The sequence below is a fragment of the Mauremys reevesii genome, linkage group 4 (genome assembly GCF_016161935.1).
Source record: "Mauremys reevesii isolate NIE-2019 linkage group 4, ASM1616193v1, whole genome shotgun sequence".
Lineage (NCBI taxonomy): Eukaryota > Metazoa > Chordata > Testudines > Geoemydidae > Mauremys > Mauremys reevesii.
The window spans coordinates 15,643,824-15,670,653 of NC_052626.1; the positions used below are offsets into that span (position 1 = coordinate 15,643,824).

The window sequence follows — 26,830 nt, forward strand, 5'->3', positions numbered from 1 at the left end:
ATGGAAGATGAGAGGGGTTGGGGGGCCCAGGTGAAGGGAAGGGGAGCAGGTTGAGTGTCAGAGGACCTGGGGGACAATAGTGGCAGGCCTGCCTGTCAGCCCGAGATTCTCCCCTGCTGTGTGTGTGTGTGTGTGTGTGTGTGTGCGCGTCAGAATTGGAGGGGGAGAGTCTGAGCCCCTCTCCCTACTCCCCCATGTGAGCTGGAATCTGGGGGTCCCTGTCTGAGCCCCACTCTCTGCCCCCCTGTGAGTTGGCCAGTATATGGGACCTCGGCCTATCTGTGGGGGTCTGGCCCCCATCCCTGCTCTCCCCATGTGAGCCAGGCTTGCTTTTCCAGGGGTGTCTGAGCTCCTTTCCTGCCCCCACTTTAGGAGCTGGCGGTTCCTGCCCCCCAGGGGTGCCTTAACCCCCTGCCCGCTATGTGTGTGCCAGGAACTGGGGGGGGCCCAGTGGCGCTGTGGGATCTGAGCCCATCTCCCTGCCCCCCACCCGCCGCATGTGAGCTGGGATCTGGGATTCTTTGCTCTCCAGTGATATCTGAGCCCCACTCTCTGCCTCCATGTGTGTGCCAGAATCTGAGGGCCCCTGCCCATCTGTGGGGGTCTGACCCTCACCCCCTCACTCCACCCATGTGATCCACGTGATGAGATGGGGGTTTGCTTTTCTGGGGGGTCTGAGCCCCTCTCCCTACCCATCCGATGTGATCTGGGAGTCTCGGCCCCCATTGTTGGTGTCTGAACCGCACTCCATGTCTGCCATGTGTGTGCCAAGATCTGGGGGCTCCTGCTCATTTATTGGAGTCTTACCTCCCCTTCTTTGCCTCCTCGCATTTGAGCCAGGTTGTCGAGGGGTCTTGCCTTTCTGGGGGTATGTTAGCCCCCACTCCCTAAACCCTTCTTGTATTCTGGGGGTGTGCAGGAGAGAGACACGCCAGTCTTCTCTTACATGCTTAAAGTTACCGTAACAACCATATAATAAAATTGTTCACGTTTTGGGACATAGCCCATAGGTGAGATTTCTCCCACCAGCCCTGTTAGTAACTCACTCACTCACTCACGCCCGTCACATATGGCTAACATCTCAAAGCATGACCATTATCCCCATTCCACTATAACAAAATGTACAGGAATGGGAGGAGCACTGAAGAATCACATAGCAATCGTGTGGCCTCATGGAGAGACAGGACTATTCCTAGCTTTGCCACTGGCCTGTTGAGTGACTTGGGCAAGTCACTTCACTCTCTGCGTCTTGGTTTCCTGTCTGTAAAATGAGGGTAATGATGAAAAGTTTGTTGAATTCCGCTGAGGGAAAGCACTATATAAAAGCTAAGTCTTTTGGTTATTTCCTATCCACAGTAGCAAACATCAACTGTGCACATAGGTGAGACCTACAACTATCTAAATGATCACTCCTACCAACAAACATTTATCTTTCTCTTTAAAAAAAAGTAGGAAATTAAACGGCAAAAAACTGTTTTAATGCAGAATTAAGGCTGCCTAGTGATAGCTTGTGCCCTTCAGAACGTGGAGTTCAGTGTAATTCACACATCTGAAAACCAGAAACTGCAGAGTTAAGGTAAACAACCACACAACCTTAACTCTGCCCTCTTTGAGCCATGCCCCACAACACACCACACTCACACTCTGCCTTTTCACTGTAATGGGCAGAGTAATGTACTTTCACTGTAATGTATTTGCCCTGGGCTCAAACACTGCGCCTGCGCTGTCCTCGACAGACTTACAAACTTTAACAATCACTTCATACCCTTTTAGAAACCCTCCACACTTGCACACAGAATATACCTAAACCTATACTTTCCCTTACCCATGGTTAAATCCACAGACTGCTTTCATATTCCACCTCACTACTGACATTACCCCCAGCAAGAAGCCCCAGTGCCCTGCTATTGAGACAACATATGTGATTCTGTATTGAAATGATGTAGACGGCACATCAAGGTCCACTTGCACCTTTTTCCTTTGATAACAAATATGGGGGGACTCAGACTCAGTTCTTAAATCAAATCACAGCTTCTCCAACCTACTCCAACTTATTTTTCCACCCTCCAAAACAACTACACCTAACAGAGGAAACTGGAGTGCATGCAGATAATCCCCAGTGGCTATTGCCAGCTCCAGTGGGGCAGAGTTAAGGTTGCATAGGCATTTATCTTAACTCTGTATTTCCTGCTTTTCAGAAGTTTGAGTTAATGCTGAACTTGACATTCTGGAAGGGCAGGAGCTATCACTGGGCAGCCTTAACTCTGCATTAATAAGGTTCTTTCCCATTTAATGTTAGGTTAGTCAATGTGTGCCATTCATGAAAAACTTTCAAAGAAACCTCATACTTACATTTGAAAAAAAAATCTATGATCTGTTTTAATATAGGGCTATATTTTATTTCTTTTCTGATAAAGGATAAAATCATTAACTGAATTGGAACAGGAATTGGGTTGCTATGCTATTGAAATGAAATCCATACGAGAAATTGCTAACAAGTTTCTACAGATTGAAGAGACAAAAGGAGAAGAAGCAGATGAACAGTGCACAATTACAGAAAGGTTGTGGGAGGATACAAAACTGTCACTTGCTGAATGGTAAGGAGAAAGAATGAAAATTTTAAGCAGGTCATATGAGTAATAACATCTCTCATAAAATCAAACGGAAAAAGGGCCTTAAACAGAGATACTTGAAAGTAAATAATATACTTAGAAAAAAGAAAATGTTGCTGTCGTAGTACTAGAACTAGGCAAAAATTCACATTTAAAAACATATTGTATTATTATTGCAATCCTGTAACCCTATCATATATCAAGCTAAGTATGGAACATGGTGAATACTTGGATGAGGGAATGCTTAAGAAACACCTAGCTCCTGATGGAAGTGATGGTGAGTCAAGAGATGACGCTTCCCTCTAAGTCTATACTTAACTAGTGCTCCAGTATGAGGAAAGGGGCATTGTGCCACAGAAGGTCTGAACATTTAGATGAGATACCAGACTGAGATCCTAAACAGTAAGGATGGTATTTTCAAAGCTGCCTACAGGATTTAGATGCCGCATCCAAATCCCCTAGGCAGCTTTGAAAATACCACCCTAAAGGTCCTGTGGAAGTTACTGTAAATTAATACGAATGGCCTGCTTAAATTTCAGTTTGCATAATTACATTTTGTGTACTGAGTTCCTCCTTCAGTTTCAGTTGGAGATAATATTTTTAATTTCTTGCCCTAAACTGTGGTGAAATTTTGCTGTATGCAGTTAAATAGCTGTTGGGTTTCATCCCACTGGTGGGTGAAATGATCCTTCAGAATGAAAGGTGCAATATAAATGTAAGTTATTAATATTATGTCACTTTTACGTGTGGAAGAGAGGAGGGATTGAAGCTGTTCCTTTATACATGTATAGTAAATAATTCTGCCTTTGAATAGCCAGGAGCAGTGTGTGAGGGTGGTGGAGCTCCTGAAGCAGTATCAAAGCTGCAAAAATAGTTTGACGAGCATGATCCAGAAACAAGAAAGTGTCCTCTCACAGCAGACTTCTTACATGGGGAAAGACAATCTGCAGAGGATGATAGCAAAGGTGAGTTCTGTAGAGGTAAAGGGTGTACCTGGAAAGTTTAAATCCAGATCTGATCTTTCCAAAATTTGAGGGAGTTCAGATGTGAGCTGTTGTTCATTTCATTATAGATGTAGGATTGAGCTGCAAAGTTGAGACTTGACTCTGGTTTCGGCTCCAAGCTATTTCAGAGTATGTTCAGAACCAGATTTTTGTGTTAGGCTCATCTCTAACTTTACACAGTAAACTAAGCTCACTTTCAACGTGTGAGATTTAAAAAAAAAATAACAATGTAATAAAGAGAGAGGGTGAAATACTGACCACATTGAAGACAAAACTTCCAGTGATGTCAGTGGGATTTCAGCCATGCTATTTTAAAATATTCTCCCAACTTTCCACCATTTTTATATATTAGAGGCTTTTTTATTGCACAATTTTTAAATACACAAGCAAAGCAAGTTTAGTTATTTAATAAGAGGACATTTTAAATAGCTGAGATATATAAAGACAGACCCTTTTTCCTTTGATAACACAGTAGCACAGTAGACAACATACAATGAACATAATATTAAATGTCATAATTGTGGGCTTCTTGCTTCAGAGAAGTTTCTGGTGTGACTTTGTACTCTAACAGAAGATCAAAATTACAATCCTTGCATATCACTCAGATAAGCACTTTCCTTCCTTGCTCAGAGGAATACCTGGAACACCTTGGGTGAGTTTTTGGGCTGTACCTCTAAGGGTGTGTCTACACAGCTTGCGGGAGCAAGCCTCCCAGCTCGGGTTAGTGCTCTAAAAATAGCTGTGTGGACAGCACTTTGAAGCTGCTGCGGAGGCAGGAGCTGAGGAAGGTGTCCTTGCAGCCATCTCCAGATTTGATTGTGGGGGTGAGGAGGGCATTTGCACTAACAGAATCCAGGATTTCATATTTCTCCCCTTTCTCCTCCTGGCTCACACGCAGTATGGAGGATAAACCCCATCTATGAGAACTTCAGTCTCAGGAGCCACCATCTATTAGATATGGTATCTGCTAACTGTTAAGTGTTCACAGTAATGTAGGCATCAGCTGATACCATTGCAAAAGTTATGACTGATTTTATAGGGAATAAGTGGTCACTCCCAAGTGGTCCTTTTGGTGTTCAACAGACTTTGAAAATATCTTTTTTGAGTGCAAGTGCATGCCTTTCAGCACCATTAATGTTCACTGCATGCATAGAGCAATAATCATGCCTATATAATAATTGGAGATATACCTATCTCCTAGAACTGGAAGGGACCTTGAAAGGTCATTGAGTCCAGCCCCCTGCCTTCACTAGCAGGACCAAGTATTGATTTTTGCCCCAGATCCCTAAGTGGTCCCCTCAAGGATTGAGCTTACAACCCTGGATTTAGCAGGCTAATGCTCAAACCACTGAGCTATCCCTCCCCCCTAACTCTTACAAAGCACTTTTCATCAGTAGATCTCTAAGTGCTTTACAAAGGAGGTCAGTATCATTATCCCCATTTTACAAAGGGGTAAACTGAGGCACAGAGCAGTGAAGTGACTTGCCCAAAGTCACCCAGCAGGCCAGTGGCAGAGCTGGGAATAGAACCCAGGTCTCCTGAATCCCTGCCTAGTGCTTGGTCTATAGGACCACACTTCTTGCCTACAGGCACTTCATAACTGGATAAAGGATTAAGGGGACATCCAACCTCAGAATCTCTCAAATAATTCACATATTATTGGTGCTATTGTTTCTATACTAGAATTATCTTTCTCCACTGGGTCACATGTCCGGTGCTTTAGTTTCCCCTGTTAGGCACACAAACCTATGTAGTTCAGGTAACATCCCCTCGCTTGGGGGGTCTGATTTATTACACTCAATAAGTACAAGCAGTTCCTCCCCATGGGCTGCAGGCACTCCAGCCTCTATACACCCCTTTGGGATTAGTACTTTCTCTCCTCTTGGTGACCTCTCTCGGGTCTGTAATCTTTCAGCCCTCTGGCTTGCTACTACATAGCAGCCCCACACTGGGATTTGCCTGATCCCCAGTCTCTACCAGACCATCCACCAGGCCTAGGTGGCGAGCCTTCTGTCTGGTTTTCTCTAGGTCACATGCTTGTTCATAATCATGTGCCTTATGACTACAACTTCCAGCTTTAGAGGGCTGGAGCCTGTAACAGATGCACCAGGACATGTGTATGCACTCAGGTACCAGTGCGCTGTTACAGTTACTTTCCCATCAAATATAGGACAGAAAGTCTGTTCTCATTCTGGGCCGCAAGACCTTCCCCCCACCTCTTTCTCAGTGGCCGGCTGCATCTATAATATGTCTACACTGCAATGTAAGCCCAGGGTTAGTAGAACTTGAGTTATTGGACCCTGAGTTTGTTAACCTAGGACTTGAGTGTCTAGGTAAGGTAATAAGTGGAGCTATACCAATCTCCTAGAACTGGAAGGGACCTTGAAAGGTCATTGAGTCCAGCCCCCTGCCTTCACTAGCAGGACCAATTTTTGCCCCAGCTCCCTAAGTGGCCCCCTCAAGGATTGAACTCATAACCCTGGGTTTAGCAGGCCAATGCTCAAACCACTGAGCTATCTCCCCACCCCCCTACACTCATTGTAACCTCAGGTTAGGAATTGTTGAACCCTGGGGCTCTCGTGTACACTGCATTATGTGGGCCGGAGTCCAACCACCCATATCCCAGACTTCCTAGCATCCACCCAAATTTGGCCGCTCTAGCTCTTTGTTTGTGGTGCAGTGTTGGAAAACTGGACTGTCCCTCAAATTAGACTATCCAGAGGACAAAGAAAGTTGGCCTATGGGATTCTTTTGGCAGACTCCCAGAGCACGAGACTGCACCTACGTTGCAGAACAATAGGGCTTGAACTCTGGGATTTAGCTTGACTCAGGCTTGGAACCTCCGTCTCATGAGGTCCTGGGTCCGAGCCTTGGGTTAGTGCGATTTGTATGTAAATGGAAGGGGGGGTTAGGTTTGAGCCTGAGTTCAAACCATGGGATTACATTGCAGTGTAGACATATCCTAAGAGAACATTGTCTGGAGAAAAAAGATAGATCCATTAATGTCAAATTGCCAAACACTAGAGGTCAGTATTTCATTTCCTTCATTTTTAAATGTTGTTTATAAATATGCACTGATATTATATTCGTACACTAAGAAATTGTTTTAGGATTTAAATAAAAATTAAAATGAATGGCAGTATGCTGTTTAAACCAATGTGAATTTATTTTGGCAGTTCCTATTTTTAGGAACATGCAGTGATAAAACTGAGAATCAGAATCACAAATTATATCACTCAGAGCTTGGTGTGAATCAGATTATTGTTATACAGATATTGTTTCATTCGGTATCTGAAACTGTATATGGATGTAATTCACTTTTGATGTCTGTGGATATTAATTTGTTTGAGGCAAATTGTTTGGGTCTCATAAGCCAGAAACTTATTTGTAAACCAATATTCCTATTCCTCATTTAGCAATTTACAGTCTGTATCATGATGTAGTTAGAGTGACAGGTGGAATGTTCAGATCAGTAGTACAGACAATGGGATATAATGACAGAGGATGGATTCTTAGTCTCACTGTATTAGATAAAATGGATTATTTTGGGTCATGCTGCTGTGTTTCTCAATTGAAAAGAACAGCATGATAGTTAACCAGAAAAAGAAAAAGATTTGGTGGATAAACAAGAGTTTTGACCAAATGCAGGACACGTGCTTTCAAATATACATTCTTTCTTTTTCACAGATTGAAGCGGTTAAAGAAGAATTTAACGATCGCTCTGAAGATGTAGACAAAATAAATCAGATCTGCAAAAACCTCCACTTCCAAATCAATAAAATGAGAAGTTTCGAGGAGCCTCCCTTTCAGAATGAGGCTGACATTATTGTGGACAGATGGCTGGATGTATGTAAAAAGTAAATTATCAACGAGGTCTTATCTGTTATGCATTATAGTAATTGATTCTGACTTGCGCCTAATATTTAGAATAAATTAAATGCAGAATGTCAAAGACTCTTAAGAGATAAAGTCAAGTGTTTATCAAAGCAAAGCTTAGACTATGTCTTCAACCTCATTGTTTGTGATATATAAGGCTATATATGTCATGGGCACACTCCTATAATGGACAATTCTGGGGCATACAGAAAGGCAATATTTGCTTTTGCTGGTTGGATTTATAAGCTTTTATGGCAACTTCTGTTGGTTTAGACTTTGGGAACAATATGGAAGATTACTGTGCCTGTGCAATTGGTAAGAAATTGAAATATTCGAAAGTGTCAGTCTAAGTAGTACACTGATGCTGAGATAAAATTGTACTTATTGAGTGTAGATAAAATGTGATTAGCAAGTCATGCTGCTAAACCTGTTTTTAAACTGGAGACAAGCCATTGTATTTGATATGGTATTTCTGAAAGCCATATTTAGTAAGAACTGAAATGTCTTCTCTGTGACCAGTGCACAATGAAGACATATGAATTTTTTTTGAAGCTACTGCCCTTGTTGTTTGTGTGGTTCCATCTCATCTAGTCTTTATCATTTTGCCTTTCTGCTAAGAATCTTACTTTGTTTTCTAAAATTTGTTTTTTATTGTAAATCTTGTGGTAGATCAATGAAAAAACTGAAAACTATTGTGAAAATTTGGGAAGAGCTCTGGCTTTGTGGGACAAACTTATTAATTTATTCAGCAAGACTGACACATGGGCAAATACACAACTTAGGAGCATAGAAGAACATCAGCTGACTGAAGAGGAGGTGACACAATTGAAGGTAATTTGACTGAGATAATATTAGTCAATTAAATACAACAAACTCATTCCAACATGTTAAGGATTTGTAGGATATAAAGGTACATATTGGTTAAAAATATCAGTGATACCAGGAGCGGCTCTAGGCATTTCGCCACCCCAAGCATGGCGGCACGCCGCGGGGGGCGCTCTGCCGGTCGCCGGTCCCGCGGCTCCGGTGGGCCTCCCGCAGACGTGCCTGCGGATGCGCCACCGAAGTCGCGGGACCAGCGGACCCTCTGCAGGCACGTCTGTGGGAAGTCCACCGGAGCCGCCTGCCGCCCACCCGGCGACCGGCAGAGCGCCCCCCGCGGCATGCCGCCCCAAGCACGCGCTTGGCGTGCTGGGGCCTGGAGCCGCCCCTGAGTGATTCACAGCGAAAGTCTCGAAATTTGTAATTTTCTCTGCAATTTTGGAGCAAGTTCACTGAATTAATTGTGTACCTCACTAGGATGCAGATCTTGGAAACTTAATGGTTCATTAATTCACTTTGGTTTAGTCCTCTTTGAAATGGGACTAGATCAAATAATGGAAGTCAGCAGGGTTCACAGGGACAGTTAGTTTGCAGCAGGTTAGTACAGAGTAGATAGACACCTCAGCTTGCCAAGAACTAAATGTTTGTGTAGACAAGCCCTGAGTGCATGAGTATGTATCGTGTAAGAGCACCCACAATGTGCTCCAAACACAGAACCTGTCAGAGAAACAAGGATAAGGGTGTGTGAGTGTGTGTGTGTGTGTATGGCCATGTTTAAATCTATGTGTGACGGGTTGGACCCCTTGAAATGCAACCTCATGTGCTGAGATACCACTGAGCCCGCCTGTTACACCAGTTTGGGCACCCTTTTTACCTGTCTTGCTGAGTCAGGCTGTCAAGCCTGTTCCAACACACAGGCTACACTGCCCCCAGCTGCAGAATGAAACAGACACTGAGATCAGTTCTGGGAAGGCTCAGCTTAAGGGACTTGCTCTAGCACTCAGGTGTCCACCTCCCTTGGAGTGCAGACCCAAAGATATATTATGAAATCCACCTCCTCCCTCAGTGTGGAGGAAGGTATGCAAAATTTCCCTCCCCACACACCCCCAGTTAGAAATTACAGAAACGAATTTAATAATAAACAAAACAAAATTTATTAACTATAATAGGCAGATTTTAAGTCGTAAAAGGGATAACAAACAGAGCAAAGCAGATTATTGACCAAATGAAATTAAACAGGCAAACTAAGCTAGTTTCACTAAAGAAAATAGTATTTTTCAACCAAGATATTGTTGCAGGCAGGTTGCAGAGTTTCTGTGGTTCAGAGTTCCAGTTATATTCCTTTTCAGACTGGACCTCTGTCTCAGTCTGGACTCCCCACTTGCCTTCCCTTCAGGTGGCTTTTGCAGTCTTTCTCCTTGGGCAGACAGCCATGGAGAGGAGGAGCCCCATTTGCCTTCCTCCCCACCCTTAAATAGGATTGACATAAGGCAGGAATCCTTTGTTTTCCAGACTTGACCCCTCCCCCCCTTCCCTTCCAGTGGAAAATTACAAGTCCCAGGTAAGGTTTAGTATCAGGTGACAAGACCACCTGATTCTGTAGTATTACAGCATCCATGAGTCAGTGGCGGTATGGAGCATCCACAGGAAGGCCAAGCTTTTCACAGTCCATTGTCCTCACTGATGGGCCATGAGCCCTGTCTGGCTTTTCCATTGTTGTACCTGAAGTGTTTGCAGTGGGCGTCACCCAAAGTAGCATAGTTGAAATACAGATACATAGTCAATATTGCTAACATCAGATACAGAAATGATACAGACATATGGATTGGATAATTGCATTCAGTAAATCATAACCTTTCCAATGATATCTTACAAGACCCATCTTGCATAAAGTACATCTCAGTTATATCATATTCATATTATAAGCATATTTTCATAAAGAATATGGAGTGAAACATCACACCATGTATTGCTATTTTCATATTTTTATTGTTTATCTTGGAATAGTTTGGAATACCTCAGAGCTGCTCTAAAGTACACCAGCTGGCATCTGTCCCCTAAGAGCCATTTTGTCACCTAGAAACAGTTGAAAAACAGTATGCTATGGCCACACCGCTGGCATGCCTCCTTTACTAGGGTTGGGTGTGGTAGGTGTAGGAACTATGCAGAGTTCATACCAGCTGTGGATTCCCTTATGTGAGGAAGAACCCTCAGCAGGGGAGATAAAATCAGTTTCCATCACCCATGCATCGCTTCAGCAGTGCAAAAGAGATCAGGCAAGGAAGGAAAACTGATCCAGCATAGTTATATTAAATGTAAGACTTGTATAAGTTCCCGGGGAATCTCGGACAGTTATCCATTTTTTCCTTTACCATGAAAGATCTCTGTGAATGTTTGTGCAATAAAATTGTTGCAACATATTTAGTGTGTAATATTAACCATCATCCTTAATCACAGCTCCATTATAGCAATGCAGTTAAATACAGCTCATTTTAAGTCTATATGTTTCCAAAAAGTTTAGCATGATAGGAGCTTGATTGTGAAATATTTTACAGCCTATTTAAAAGATGGTTTCCATATAAATTATGTGAAAGAAGTTGCACAACTTTCTTGTGTTCTTTATGTTGTTGGCATGAAACTGGAAACTCCTCTTTGTGCGAACTGGAATGGGTGAGTGGACAGAAATGAGTCACTCGCTAAGTAGGTAGAGAAGGAGAAAAAGGAATATTTTGCCCTGAGTGAACGAGGCACATGGATTCATGAATGTGACATGTAGAATGTTTCTGACAGCAGCTGTTTCAGAAGTTGAAGCTCACCCAGGGTATTTTAACTTGGACAATCAAATTTTGATAGATTTATCCAATGCCCAAGACTTCAGTAGGTGTTGAAGTGGGCTATTATATACCTGGAAATCCACATAGATGCAGACAGCATTATGAAATATCATCAAATCACCCTAAAGTATTACCCTTAAAATATAATCAGGATTTAGTCCTGAACTCATTTCACACACAACTCCCATGGAAATCTGAAAGGGAACTTAGCACACAGGCTCAATAAATTAGTAATATCATCATTGTACTCTAGTAGGAAAATGGAAATTAAATTCGACAGAAAATTATGTAGTTACAGGTATACTAGTGTCGTCCCCCCCCCCCTTTAGTCTTCTTTACAGGTCCAAGAGCAAAGCTTAGAGGAATTTGACCGAAAAGCGGCTGAGATAGAGCATCTTCTTCATAACAGTGAGCCTCCATTGGAGTTGCAGGTAAGGGGTGATGTATATGGTTAACATGATAGCATTGATAATTGTAATCTAGCCATTAGTGCCCTGTTCACCACAATCATTACTTTGGTTTGCCTTGACCACGGGGCAAGGGACATATTTCTGTAGGATATTAAGATCAACATTTAATTTGCCCCTTTTTTAAAGTAAATTGTCTGAACCAAACCAGTATTTTTAAACGTTAAGGGCTCAGTCTGTCCTCTGCTGTCCTGGGATCAAACTGTGGCATTTAGGGCAGGGGAGGGCAAACTACAGCCCGCAGGTCAGATCCGGCCTGTCAGGGCTTTGAATCCAGCCCGTGGGATTGCCAGCCCCATGGCGCCATGGGGCTGGCAGGCTGGCCCCGCAGCACCATGTCCCTGTGGCCCTGCGGGGGGGTGGGGGGGGAAAGGAGGGTAGAGGGCTTCGTGCATTGCCCTTGCTTGCAGGCACCGCCCCCGCAGCTCCCATTGGCTGGGAATGGGGAACCACAGCCAATGGAAGCTTCGGGAGCATTACCCACAGATGAGGGCAGCACACGGCAGAGCCGCTTGCACCACCCCACCCCCTGGAGCCACTGCTGGACACGCTGGCCACTTTCGGGAGCGGCGCGGGGCCAGGGCAGGCAGGGAGCCTGCCTTAGTCGCACTGCGCGCTGCTGCCACCCCGGTGCTGCTTGAGGTAAGCGGCGCTGGGCTGGAGCCTGCACCCCAAACCCCTCGTGCACCCCAACCCTCTGCCCTGAGCCCCCTCCTGCACCTCAACCTCTTGCCCTGAGCCCCTTCCTGCACACTGTACCCTCTCCCACACCCCAGCCCCCTGCCCCAGCGCTACATTCATGGCCCTGCATACAATTTCCCCACCCAGATGTGGTTCTTGGGCCAAAAATTTTGACCTCCCCTGATTTAGGGCCTGATCCAACGTCCTTTCTAGCTAATGGATGGATGCCCATTGATTTCCAGGGGAGTAGGACCAGGCCTTTAGCCACTGCTCCAAGTAGAGGGCATTGAAGAGCCACTTTGCACCAAGGGGAACTCCAGGCAGGCAACAAGCTACTTTACGATGGATTTTTAACATGTCTGTTGTATTTACTGTGTTCTTTTCTTGTAGGGTTCTGTAGTAAGTCAATATAAATGTTTTTGCACTGGTGCATTAATTCCTTAGGTTAAGGACACAGCCTTCTCCCCATATGGGCACATATTTCCAAAAATGAGCAGAATCAGTGTGGCAAGTTTATGTAGGGGGTTTACAACTCCTGTGCAATTCAGACTCAACTTCTTGTGTGCCTAAGCTCTCAAGGATGGTGTTCTGGGGTGAGGACATGACCATTGTAAGCAACTCGGGGGGCAATTTCTGTGCGTCTAGAACAGCTATGAAGGCCATGGAGTGATTCTGTTGCTGTGTACGCTGATGGGGACTTGTTCTGCTCCCTTCTGTCTCCATCCCCTCCTTGCTGTGTCCTTGGAAGCCTGCAGTGGAGCCATGTGGCGCTCTGGTGGCAATGCTTCTGCAGGATGCCTGGGACAGGGCAGAATGTCAGTGTATGGATCAGAGAGGTCTGGCTCCTTGTTGTTCCCAGAAGTGGAGAGGAGACTAGTGCCCATGTTCAGCTGAGAGTATTCATGTAGTCAGAAGAATAAACTTTACTCATTTAAAGCAGCAGCAACACTCTCAGTGTAGGATTAGATTCTTTTCTTAAATATCAGAGATAAGAAAAAAAGAAAGTACAGTAGTTTAGAATGGAGGAAAATGCAATTAATGTAGAAAGGTTAGGTATAAAAAGGATTAAACTCTCTTGAGCCCCATTTTGTAGGAAACTAGTCCAGTAAAACTTCTTATGCTGCTTGTGCATTTCCAATTTTAAGGTCATCAAGTCATCTGTTGAGAACAAAATGGAGCTAATAAGAAAGCACTTACCGAATAAGATGAGACCCAGTGAACTCAATGGCAATTCAGCAGAGCTAAAAGGGGACCTTGACCTTGCCAAGACACAGATTGGGATGACAGAATCACTTTTAAAAGCTTTATTTCCCTCTGACACTTTAGAGATCTTTACGAAATTAGAGGTACTGTATATCAAATTATGCATCTCCTGTAATTTTGATAACCTTTTCTTTCACGGGCAGCTCTTCATATGTGTTTCTGTCATGTATTTTAAAACGGTTGAAGCTGGTAGAACAATGAAGTAAAGAATTTAACTTGACTCCCAGTATTTCCCAAAGTTACCCACAAACAAGAAGGAAAGGCCTGCTTTCTCTGAGTATTCTATAGCTAGCTAATCAGACATTTTAGCTACCTGAAATAGTAGTTTGTGCTGGGCTTGGTAATCACGCACCACCTCAAAAGGTATTAAATTCCCAGTGCATATATTGGGCTGGGTCACATCATGATGTTGGGCTATATTGTAGAGCTGTATCGTTTGCCAGGAGCTGGTGATACAGAGCCAACTATGCTGGCTTTATGCCACGGGGGCATTCCTCTATGCAAGGGAATCCCCACTTGGCTATTTAAGCCAACTTTCCACCCGTTTGCACCTCCAGAAGGGACAGAGCAGGGCTAAGGATCTTGCCTCCTGCATCTAGCCTTGCAGGGTCTAGAGATAACAAATTCCATGTTTAGGAGAGAAGTAAAAATGTATTTGGCAGAAGAATGTTTATTTAAAAAAACCAACAACCCTGTGGCTGCTAAGTGGTTTGAAATGTTAGAATAAGTCCCTGAGAGAGGGATTAGTGTGCATAATGCAGGTGATACAAAGGTGCATGATAAATGCTATTTATTTATGGCCCTGAAGTTTGTTACATTGCTATAACCTCCACCTGTCTGTTGTGTGTGATGCAGAAGTGTGTGCGTGTGTGTGTGTAAGTGTAATAATGCCTGCTCACCGCTTAGTATTTATTCCTGTTCATTTGTTGCATAAATAATGTTAATGTATTTTGACATATTTTGAAATGACCCCTTCTTAAAACAATTTAATTTGTCACAAAACAGCTTTGTACAGTGCATGCTGAAACCTTCTCCTTAACCTTAGATGCCTTTTAATATATCACTAACTTTCTTCCTTTTTAATTTGTTTATTTTTTTAATTTAGGAGCTACATCAGAAAATTCTCCAACAAAAACACCATGTGAAATTACTACAAAAAAAGACAGGTTGTCTGACTCCAGAAGTGGCTGAATTAAAGAAGCAGCTTCAGTGTATCACTGATTTATTTAATACAAAGAAACACATTTTCCAGGATCATTTTATCAGTCTTTTGAACTGTAAGCAAAAATGGATTTCACTTTTAAAGACTGACATACGTGTCTGTGTCGAGGAAGTGCTTGAATGTTGTAACTTGCAAGTCAAAAGTTGAGGGCTAGTTCCTCAACTGGTGTAAAATGGAATAGTTCCATTTGCTGCAATGGAACCATGTCTCCTTACACCAGCTCAGGATCTGACCCTCAGTCTCCACATTCTTTCTGAGCTGTGGGCCCTGTCCTGCAGTCTTTACTTGCACAAAATTCCTATTGAATTAAATGGAAGTTCTGTTAGAATAAAGACTGTAGATTGGGCCCTGTGTAGAGAATCATGGCAGGTCTTTGTGTTCCATAGTGTCTGAGGAACTCCTTCAAGAGTCCATCCTTTCAGATCAGCATTTGAGATCTGGCACTAGGAAAGGTTACCAGAACTTCACTGCCGCAATGCATGTGCGAACAGTGCTTAGTTTCTTGATGTGGCCTATTCATAAGTGCGTATTTTCAGTTCTAGGTGACATATTTTAGTTGCCAAACACAGGACGATGGGTATCTTTAACCTACGGGTGTAACTCCATTGGAGTTATGCCCACAGAGAATTTCACCCAAAGAGAATATCAGCCTGCAGTCACTGGGAATAGTATTTGCTGAATAGTATTTTTTTGTGATAGAGGCCAGAGTAGCAACAGTAAATCAGAATGTTTGATGATAGATTATCCCAGGCAACGTTTTCTGAAAATGTCACAAACAGGCCTCTGAGCTGGGTGCTCCAGCATGTCATGTTCACTGTCAATACAAGGATGGGTTCCAAAAGAAAGAAGTAAGGACAGCAGCATTTTCTGTCATTTTGCATGTACTGAGAGGCAGCATCCAGGGACAGCATTGATAAATATAATTATTAGGAGATTAACTGAAATCTTCATGTTGAGTAGAGATTTTCTGTTACTGGATAAGAAAAAAAAAAAGTCAGACTCTATCTTTCCGCAGATCAGTGTAAGGATTTTAATGACTGGTTCAGCAGCGCTCAGCTGTCTTTAAAGGATTGTTTTGACCCATCAGAAACAAAACAGACATTGGAAGAAAAATTGCAGAAGCTCATGGTAAGATATTAGAATATTTTAAAATATAAAATATTTTGGAAGGAGGTTGCACCCTCCCATGTTAGCAAGGGACTCTGTACTTTGGAGTAGATTCACAAAGCAGTGTGGCAGTCAGTGGAAAGGGTAATAAAATTGTGTTAAGAAGTGTACATTTGAGATAAAGTTCTAACCTACAGTTAGGAAAGTTCAGATGCTAGAACGTACTAAATTGAAGTCATTGGGACTTAAGGATGTGCTTAAGCATTATGGTGAATCAGGGTCTTAGAGACTAAGGCCTGGTCTACACTAAGGGTGGGGGTCGAACTAGGGTACGCAAGTTCAGCTACGCGAATAGCGTAGCTGAACTCGAAGTACCCTAGTTCGACTGACTTACCCGTCCAGACGCGGCGGGGTCGAACTCCGCGGCTCCAAGGTCGACTCCGCCACCGCCGTTCGCGGTGGTGGAGTTCCGGAGTCGACCGCAGCGCTTCCGGAGTTCGAACTATTGCGTCTAGATCAGACGCGATAGTTCGAACTCCGAGAAGTCGAACTCACCGCGTCGACCCACGCGGTGAGTATGGACCTGCCCTAAGGTGATCCTGACCCTATTGAAGTCAATAGCAAAACCCTATGGACTTCAGTGGAACTAGTATTTCACCCTTATTATTAGTATTATTATTAATCTGTATATTACTGTAGCCACCTAGGAGCCCTAGGCATCCTCATTCCCATCAGCCTTTCCTCTCTGATTTACTCCTGACTCCCTCTCTTCCTCTCCTCACAATCTCCCACACTCATCCTCGATGATGTCATCTTCCACACTGATGACCCATCTGACCCCTTAGCTGCATGTTTCCTCACCTTCATGTCTTCCTTCATCCTGCAGCTTTGGTTCAACTCTCCCTTTCACCAAAATGGCCGTTCACTTGACTCGATCTTCACCACACACTGATCTCTCTCTGATCTCTCTGTTGCTCCATTCCTCCTCTCTGACCATCATCTGGTCTCCTTCAGCATTGCCCATCACACACCCATTCTTTGTTACTTAGGCTCTCCATGATTTCCAGCCCATCAGTGTTGATATTCTTGTTTGCCCTCAACCTTTTCCTTCCTGCCCTCTCTTCCCTTTCTTCTGTCAGACTGATACAATGCAAATTGCAGGTTGGAGCAGACAGTCATAGTTTATCAACAGTTGAAGGCCTGATGGAAGAAGTGAGTCTTAATGAGAGATTTGAATATGAAAGTTGTGGATGCTTGGTTCATTCTTCTGCTTTGTGTACTTTACCCCAGAAGAGAATCTCTGTCCTCTCTTCTTCTTTACTTTCCCCTTATATTTCAAGGGAGTTTTTCCATTTGCACTTAGGTGAGGTGGGTTTTAAATGAATCGAACACTGTAAATATACCTTGCAAGAGACACTAATGATTTTTTTTAAAAAGCTTATAGTGATAACACAAACTAAGTTTATATAGAATATAAATATCTGTTATATAGCAGCAAACTTGCTACATGCATTTCTAATTTGTCATGTTTGTGCTTTTGTTAAGAGTTTCCTAACTTTTGAAGGCAAAGAGAGTGACATCCAAGAGGTAAAATCTCTCTTGAGTAAGGTGAAGAGTTATTTGCCTGAAGCAAGTGTTAACCAGCTTAGTAGCTGGGTGAGAGATCAAGAAGCAGAATTACAAAGCATAACCTCCAAATGTCAAAAACAAGAAAAGAAACTTCATGCTTCTCTGCAGCAACTCATTAGGTAGGGAGCTAAAATTTATTCCCAGCAGCTTACTTATAGATGATATAAAGTGATATCATTCTTAAACAATCATAATGAAGAATAAATAACTCTGATTTTCATTGTAAATCATGTGTTACTGAGGAATCTGCTGTTTTCTTCTGTTTTGTTTCACTTTTTCAGTTTTCTTAACAATAAAGAGATCATGAGGACCCTGATTTAGCAACATATTTGAGCATGTGCTTAAAACTTGTCAATGGTTCATTTGAAATCAGTGGGGCTACTCACATGCTTAGTTACGTATGTGCATAAATACCTTGCTAAATCACAGCCCAGATAATTTCATATCTGTTACAGTGAAATGTTATTGTCAATGTTTTTTAGAAATTACAGATATAATACTTCTTACTTACCAATGTATACATTTTTGTGTATGTTGTTTCTTTAGACTTCAAGAAGACAGCAGTGGCTTGAAGGAATGGCTCACCATTCAGGAAGAAAAATTGCCAGAGACCAAAAATGAGAATATAAAATTAGAAAACTTTTACCAAATGCTAATAAAGCAGAGGTAGCCTTGTCTTGGGGAAGGGGGATAGTTTGTATCTTTCTTGACTCCTCTTTGTTACAGCAGATTCACTGTGATTGATTTGTTGTATTTTTCAGAGAATCATTTGACTCCTTGTCTCAGCTGGCAAATTCTTTGAGGGAATCTGGGTTTACAAGAGATGAAACAGTGTCCGAATCCAGTCATCTCATTAGTCGGTATCAGGAACTACAGACACACATAAGTGAAGCACTAGGAATTAGTCAGACACGGTCCATGGAAGAGCAGAATTTTGAAGCGCTTGCACAGAACATGTCTTCTTGGATAAAAAGACTTAAAGAATCAGTTATTGGCTTGAGTTCACGGCAAGACGAGTTGCCACTGGAAGAAAGGATACATCAAATAAAGGTACTGCAGCACACTTATTACTCTGATTTTGCCAGTTGAGGGTAATATATGGGAAATGTATGGTGTGTAATAATCTCATTAGACCCACCATATGTCATTGATGATTACAGTGTACAACTAAGCACGTGGTTGTGTGGTTAATTAAATGCAGTTGGGCAGCACAGGCGGAAGGGAGGGCTACAGTGGCTTTGTGCCCTCCCAATCCTGACTTTCCAGATGCTGGACAGATCCCCAGCATAAATTAGACCGCCCAGGGCCTGTGTAAGTTATAGCAACCTTCCCACGGTTGCCTTGTAGGCTTCAGTGCTGCCTGGAATATTGGCAGTACTGTGTTCTGTTGGCTCACCTCTGATACACCCCACCTATCCACCAGCCTCCTATGCTGAGGTTTGTGAGAGGGTCCTCATAGGGTAAGACATACCGTTATCTTCTGCAGTGCCCAGGGTGGGAGAATCCTCCCCCAGCTAGAAAGGGGTCTTTATGGCGCTTTGGCCTTTATACACAGCTTAAAGGGGCTGCAGTGGGTGTTAGGCTCTCACTCATAGTATCTGAAGCAAATTTTTGCTTTATTTTATCAGAATGATATTGGTGTTTCTATAGCAGTGGTTCTCAACCTTTCCAGACTACTGTATGCCTTTCAGGAGTCTGATTTGTCTTGTGATCCCCCAAGTTACACCTCACTTAACAACTACTTGCTCACAAAATCAGACATCAAAATACAAAAGCGTCACAGCACACTATTACTGAAAAATTGCCTACTTTCTCATTTTTGCCACGCAATTATAAAATAAATCAATTGGAATATAAATATTGTACTTACATTTTAGTGTATAGTATATAGAGCAGCATCAACAAGTCATTGTCTGTACGAAATTTTAATTTGTACTGATGTTGCTGATGCTTTTTATGTAGCCTGTTGAAAAACTACACAAATATCTACCTGAGTTGATGTACCTTCGGAAGACCTCTGCATATCCCGAGGGGTATGCGAACCCCTGGTTGAAAACCACTGTTCTATAGAAGGATTAGGGAATGTGTGTGTTTAAAAAATCTTAGGTACATTTTGGAATGCTAACATTTAAACTGGATTATCCATCCAATTATTAATATCAATTATGTAGGACATAGAAGTGATAATTGTTTTTGTTCAACAGCAGTAGACAAAGAATAAAACATTTTGCAGGTGATACCCTTTGTTAGAATAACTACAAGTAAATGAATAAAGTATGTTACATGTTCTGCTTCTGCTCTTTTGTTTAATGCAGGAAATAGTTTTTCTCAAAGATAAGGGAGATGCTAAAATGCAAAACATTATAGCGCTGGGCAAAATCTTAACAAGTACTGAAGGAGTGAAGGACCCTGCCATTCAGCAGACGATTTCTGATCTCCAGAATCAATGGGAGTGCACTGTTCATTTAGCCACCGAATATCTAAGGTACCATAGAGCTTACAAAGAGACCAGTACTATAGCTTGACCTACTACGGCTATCAGTTCCTCTTCCTGCTTTGCACAGTATATAGTTTCTGTGCTCTTTGTTTTGGCAGGACAAGAAAATGACAACTAGAAAAAAGTTTGAATTTCTGCACTATTCATGATGGGACATATTGTGGCCATGAGTATGGGGTATGAGGAGGAACAGCAGAAACCCCTAGTAGAAAGGTTTTGGCCAGCTCAGCCAGAATTCCTCTGGGAGCCCAGGATGGAGTTGGCAATGTAGAGAAGAGTTGTTCATCCAACCCCAGTTTTGGAATAGCCATTGGCAGCACTAGCCTAGTGCCCTCTTTGCTCCCATTGAGATGGTAGCTGTTCTGTGTGCCCTTTGTGACCGATCCAGGGCCAGCCATGATCTCGCCTTATAAGAGATTTACACTGTCAGAATCAATCTTAGGATTTAAGGAAATCTGTTTCAGAGTAGCAGCCGTGTTAGTCTGTGTCCACAAAAAGAACAGGAGTACTTGTGGCACCTTAAAGACTAACAAATTTATTTGAGCATAAGCTTTCGTGGGCAACAGCCCACTTCATCGTGGGGGTCAGCTCCCCACGAAAGCTTATGCTCAAATAAATGTGTTAGTCTCTAAGGTGCCACAAGTACTCCTGTTCTTTTAAAGGAAATCTGTGTGTCACTAGCAGCACAGAGGTTTTTAAAGACCATGTAGTGATGTGACTGCTTACTGAGGGCCTCTCTGTGGCTATGAATGCCTCCGCAGTGCATGGCTAATAATTTCGCCCTCAAATAGCTCCTTAGACAAACTCCACACATTTTTCTGGGGTCAAAAATACCCCTGCTTGGAAACTGGGTTTATTCACAGAAAATAACTCAATTAGTTATAATTATGTCCCCCAACCAAACATTTCTTTTCCTACTCTGAGGCTTCCTTGTCTGGAGAGATTTTGCACTCTTTCCTTGCTTGTCCAGGGTCGCCTGCCATAGCAGGCCACTCACAGCCCTTTCTGCCTGAAGTCTTATTCTCAAATCCCAGGCCTTGCTCAAGCCAGCAAACCCCTAGCGGTCTCTGTACTCTCTGAGCATCTCCCCTTCACTACAGCCACCTGCGGCCCTTTATAGGGAATTACCTGATTCCACTCAGGTGGGGCTCATCCTGTAATCAGGGTTAGCTTAGCCCCAGACTCTCTGGGCCATGGGGCAAGTCACCCTGTTAGAAACCAGTTTGTTCTAGCTCTGCGAGAGATTCTTCTTGTTTATATCACATGAATTGAAGCATGCAGTATGTGTCCATGCTGGAAGACAGAAGGCCATGGATGTGGTTTAATTAGTTTGCATCTTTATTCACTTATAATATCTGGGAGTACTAGGCAACAAGTTATAGAGTGCAGGGAGGAAGGGGTCATATCCCTGCTGATCCAAACATAGGAGCCCCAACACCCCACCCCAGCTCCCTTAAAGGAGGTCAGGAAAAGGAAAGGGGGTCAGCTCCCCGCTGATGAGATGGAGGAGCCCCCAAGCCCTCTTACTCAGCTCCCAGAAGGGATTCTTCCAGCCCAATCCTGGTAAAGAGGGCATCTCCGTGGCTCTATGGGGTGTAAATACCCCTTCCACTCTTCCAGTGAGCAGGAAGGGCAATGCAGTGACCTTGACCTCACCCCAAGTGCATTGTGCCCTTCCTTGTAAGCTTTCCTCTTTCTCTCCCCACTGTTGCAAAGAGTCCTTAAAGGGGCAATGCACTTCTTCTTCCACCTAGCCAGACACAGACCCACTCACATAAAGGTTTCAGTGGTCACATTTCAAGAAGAATTCTTTTCTGGGTTCTAGTCACTGTTTTACATTAAATTAATGATGTTACTCTGGATTTAGCTACATCTATTTATTTTGATCTGTTCATAATAGATCATATTTTCAATTATTGGCACATAAGTTCCATCTGCAAAATATATTTACGTACCCACTGAATGTATGAACATACAGGAAAATGTGAGTGTGCTGCTCGCCTTTTGTATGAGTAATTACAGTTGCGTGTTTTTCACAGTATTTAAATCCTTTTAATGATCATGAAAAGGTAATACGTGTATTTTCTACAGTATATTACATTTTTCAAGAACCCTTCAACAAAAGGGTCATAAAGACAGTAGGTTTAACTTAGTAGTTAAAAATAAAACTTGAATTGGAATGAGAAGCAAAGAATATACAGCATGAGCAGCAGATCTCAGATTTTAACAACTATGTTTTCATAGGCTGAGATTTAAAAGGAGCCTAAGGGATTTAAGCACTCAACCACCACTGAAATGTAATGATATTTGGATGCTATACTCCCTTATGTCCCTTTGAAAATTTCTGCCTTACTATTTATGGGTAATTTACAACTCAAAGAATAAACCTCATGATTATAATTGGATCTAATGATTTAATGTCTGCAGTTTAATATTTCTAAACAAATAATACAAAATCCTTGAATTCTATTACTGTATTTCCCCCCCTTCTTCAAGCCACCAAGAACAGATTCAACTTCAAAGCAAACGATACGTGCAAAGCAAAGAAGATTTGAGATTAGTGCTGACTGAACTGAAGAAGCAGCAGCAGGAATTAGGTTTTGATGTTCAGGCTGGTTTGCAGGAGAAACAAACTCAGTTAACAAGTTATATAAAACTCCTGCAGAAAGCAGAAGGTTTAATGTTCCTATTAAATGAATTAAAAAGCCAAGGAGATTACCTACGGGATTGCATTGAGGATTCCTGCTTCATGGAAGAATCACGGATAGAGCTAAAATATCTGCATGAAAGTCTGCTCAGCCAGTTGCAGGTTGGAATCATGCCATATTTCCTTATCATATTATTAGTTTTAGTATACCTAATTATTTAAAGTTCTCATTATTTGCTTGTTATCTCATTAAGCTATCAGATCAGAATGTTGTGGTACAAAGTGAGGACACTCTGAAGTGAACTTCTTTACTAGTTTCCTGTAGTGGAATAATTAAAGCCAAATCTTCTCCACTGGGCAAAGCTGAAATAGTTGTTAGTGGTGAGTTCCTCTGCATATTGGTAGGTACAGAATCCTTCCCTGGGCCACAGAGTGGAAGGGGGAACCACTTAAGGTTTTGATCCTCTACTGCTTTGCGCTTTGCCCAGAAGTAAACGATTACACAAAGTGGGGGCTAGTGAGTGTGAAATACTGACAAACAACAAATCAGAACATTAGCATTTTGCATCTATTGGTACAGGGGTAAATGGTTACAAAGTGCAAAGAGAAAGAGGCCTTTTACTTACACGTGCAGTGAACAGCTGCTGATCCTCTGCAGCTGTTGGATTTAAGAGCACGCCACCTGACTGCCTTAGCCAATCCGGTGTCTCTGCCATGGCGCAGCTGCGCTCCTTTGCTGCCTGGCGACTGGCAGGTGCTGCTGCAGACACTGAGTTCACATCATCCGGGTGTCCCGCTAGCTCCCCTCCCCTTTGGGTGGCTCTGCTGCATGTCTTCATAGGCTAAAGCTCAGTTTAATAAATATCATACATCTTGACTCTAAATAATAATTTAAGAGCAAATTTTGCCGCTTTGACTGTGGGTTAAGAGCAAGGACCTTCCTCCATGAGCAATTCCACTGACTTTAGTGGGACCACAGTGGAGTAGGACACTCCTCTATGTGAGTATTGGTGTCAGCATGGAGCTCTTTACTAATAGTAAACTTTTAAAACAAACAAACCAGGAGAAGCACAATATAGGGATGCCAGTGGTGACTGAACAGGATAGCATGCGAGGAAGTGGAGCACAGCTGAAAATGTTTCCTACTACTCTGTGTGATGATAATGAAATGACAAAGGCAATTGATCAAAAAGAGGCGGTAATTGTACTCAAGGTGCTAAGGGTCAGTGGAATCATAAAAAATACATGTTTAAAGTTTAATTACAGAGGGAATGATAGCAATAAACATCCCATTCAGTTACACTGACGTATTCTCGCCTCGGTGTGTGGGGATTTACGTCTCTAACTCCATGATAATGAAAATGAGAATTTATCCTATCCACTCGAAATACATGTGGATTGATTTATTTCATCCGTGTGGGTGGCCTTGAAGTGATTTGCTGACAATGCTGTGTTGCAAGCCACTTGACGCTGGAAATAAATCTACACCTGTGATGTTCTTTTAGCATTTTACCCTGCTAATATGTATATCTGTGTTTCAGTTTATAAAAACATGTGCTTTTTGTGTAGTGTCTGGCCTGATGTAATTAGTATCTACTATTGTAACTGTACAATACCCAGAGTTTGGTTACAAAAACCTGTAATGACCAAGGGCCAGATTGTGGCTTGTGCTTTGTGCTGGAGCAAAGGAATAAGGGTGTGTAAGTCGCCCCATACTCCCTTGTGCTGGCTATCTGTATCCTGGGTAGCAGCACTGGAGTGGAAGCAGAGCCTACACGTTCTCCCGCCATGCAGGGTAATGGAATGGGGCAGGATTGTGTGAAATCTTGGTTCTGACCTCATCCCCCACTGCCCTTGAGACAATGTATTTGCTGCAGCAGATGTGTTGGCAGATGTATAGACCAGTGCAGTTTTGTTCCTTCCTTGGAGCAGCTGGGGAGCTGGGAGAGAGATTGTGACTTTCTCTCTTGGGCTGCTCCTGAGGCCGTGCAAAAATGCGCTGCTTCTTACTCCAGGTCATAATCTCACTATCTATCTTAAATTTCATTCAAACAGAAATAAAACTGAGCAGAACTCCCTGTTGAATCCACTTCTAGAAAATGCCTCACTATATACAGAGGCTTGTTGGACCAAAACAAGGCAAATTCCAGGGCTGGGGACCATTCTCTGAGAATACTTCGCCTTGTGTCCCACAGGATTCTACTCAGCGAGGGTGCAGAAGGGCATCAGTCAATCTCAAGCATTAGACTGGTACATAGGAAGAGAAGTGTAGTCTTTTACCATATGTATCCAAGAACCAGACCAGGTAGGGCTTTATAGCTCAAAACCAACACTTCGACAGGAAGCTAGTGCATCCCACACATAAAGCAGTGTAAAAAGTGTAAGTCAGAAGAAGAGAGCTAATCCATCACTAACCGCAATTTTTCAAAACATTTGTTATGACAAAATTACAGTTCTGCTTCTTCATATAAACCATCTTCCTTACCATAACCTTGCCCGGTGCAATCTTTTATGAGTCGTAGTTGCGTTTGCCTCATTTACTTGTAATTGTAGGGTTCACCACCTTGTCATTTGAAATACTGTAATTATGAGTCAGCATGTCTGATTAAGGCTTTTTGATTACTTGTTTCTTTCTTTTTCCTAACACAGCAATGTTGGGAGCACTAAATCTGCTGTGCAGGGGAGATTTGAGGGAGAGGAATTACTCCCTTGTCTGGCTGTGTTAGGCTGGGCCTCAGCATCTGTAGTGCCTGAAACCCCACCTACATATGAAGAGAAATGTACACCATATAATACCACCCTGCATTTTCCCTATTTTCATTTCACTTGTTTCTTCATGTTTGTGACTTACGTTCCATCTGATGATGCTGTCTTCCCACTTCCTCTCTGACAGCTAGCTGACTTTTTTCATTTCCTTCAATTTCATGGTCCTTCAGGGCCTCTTAAGATGAAACCTGTTTCTGTCTAGTAGATACAATTGCTGTAGCTGTGTAGTTAGGGTAAATGGAAAAGTTCCCTGGTTATTTGATTTTCCTGACTGGATATATTTGGTTCACAGTGAAAAAGTAACAAGAAGAGTGTTAATTATTGTTGTTATTATTTATTTCCGATAGCAACTTACGTGCAAGGCACTTTACAAACTGAACAGATGGCACGGTCCCTGCCCTGAGGAGTTCACAGTATAAGCAGAGACAGACAGAGGGTTGTGGGTGGTGGTACAACAGATAAACCAGATGGCCAAAGTGATACTTGGACACCTTTTAGTAATACAGTGTTGTGCTGACAAAAGATATTTGTATTATTTATATTACAATATAAAGGGCGCCACCCAGAACCTCCCACTGATACCAGGCCTCATTGTGCTAGGTTCTGTACATACTCATAGTCAGAGACAGTCCCTGCCCTGCAGAGCTTATAGTCTAAATAAAGGGTTGGGGAAGGGAAGTAGTATTATCTCCATTTTACAGATGGGGAATTGAGGCACAGAGAGATTTAAGTGATTTGCCCAAGGTCATACAAGGAGTTGGTGGCAGCACCATGAATTAAACCCCTTTCCCCATCCAGTGCTTTAATCATAAGGCCATCCTCCCTATCAATCACAATATATAGACTATTCACAAATACTCCTCAAACTTGCCATTATCAGTCAGCTCATGGAGAAGATAGTGACCTTGCAAATGGTCAAGAAAGGGCATTCCATGTATAGAGAGCATGGAGATGGTTATGACAAAGGAAGCAAATGAAGTGCTGAGGCTGGCATCACTGCTAAACAAAGGGGGCTTGGGCGCAAAGTGAAACAAGAGCAGATGAGTAGGGTGGGAGAGAGTTGAGCAGGACTTTGAAGACAGTGATAAACAGCCTGAAGAAGATGCATTGGAGGAGGGTAAGCTGGGGAGGAATTCGAAGTGGTGATGCCATGATCAGAATGGTGGGCAACATCTTAGCACTTGTATGAACTGTATTAGTGAATGACCATAGAGGAGCAGGCTGAGATAATCCAGGCAGGAGAGGACAAGGGTCTATATGAGAATTTTAGCTGCAGGGACAGAAAGAAAAGAATGGGTTGTAGAGATGCTGTGGAGGAAAGAGTGGCAGGATTTGGACATAGCCATAACACATTCAGCTAAGTAGAAAAAATAAAAGGAGAGATGCTACATTGTTATGTATAT

General features: G+C 42.7%; 1 protein-coding gene across 15 annotated transcripts in view; it reads left to right on the forward strand.

Annotated features, from left to right (window-relative positions):
- Positions 1–26,830, forward strand: part of SYNE2 (spectrin repeat containing nuclear envelope protein 2) — a 260,416-nt gene that overhangs the window by 89,405 nt on the left and 144,181 nt on the right. For all 15 annotated transcript variants that reach the window (XM_039534632.1, XM_039534633.1, XM_039534634.1 and 12 more), the window contains 13 exons: positions 2,418–2,597; positions 3,427–3,577; positions 7,304–7,462; positions 8,162–8,323; positions 11,478–11,579; positions 13,442–13,642; positions 14,665–14,836; positions 15,797–15,909; positions 17,434–17,636; positions 18,064–18,183; positions 18,279–18,567; positions 19,833–20,002; positions 22,511–22,823. In XM_039534632.1, the coding sequence (XP_039390566.1) occupies positions 2,418–2,597; positions 3,427–3,577; positions 7,304–7,462; positions 8,162–8,323; positions 11,478–11,579; positions 13,442–13,642; positions 14,665–14,836; positions 15,797–15,909; positions 17,434–17,636; positions 18,064–18,183; positions 18,279–18,567; positions 19,833–20,002; positions 22,511–22,823 (2,335 nt within the window). The remainder of the gene's footprint in view (positions 1–2,417; positions 2,598–3,426; positions 3,578–7,303; positions 7,463–8,161; positions 8,324–11,477; positions 11,580–13,441; positions 13,643–14,664; positions 14,837–15,796; positions 15,910–17,433; positions 17,637–18,063; positions 18,184–18,278; positions 18,568–19,832; positions 20,003–22,510; positions 22,824–26,830) is intronic.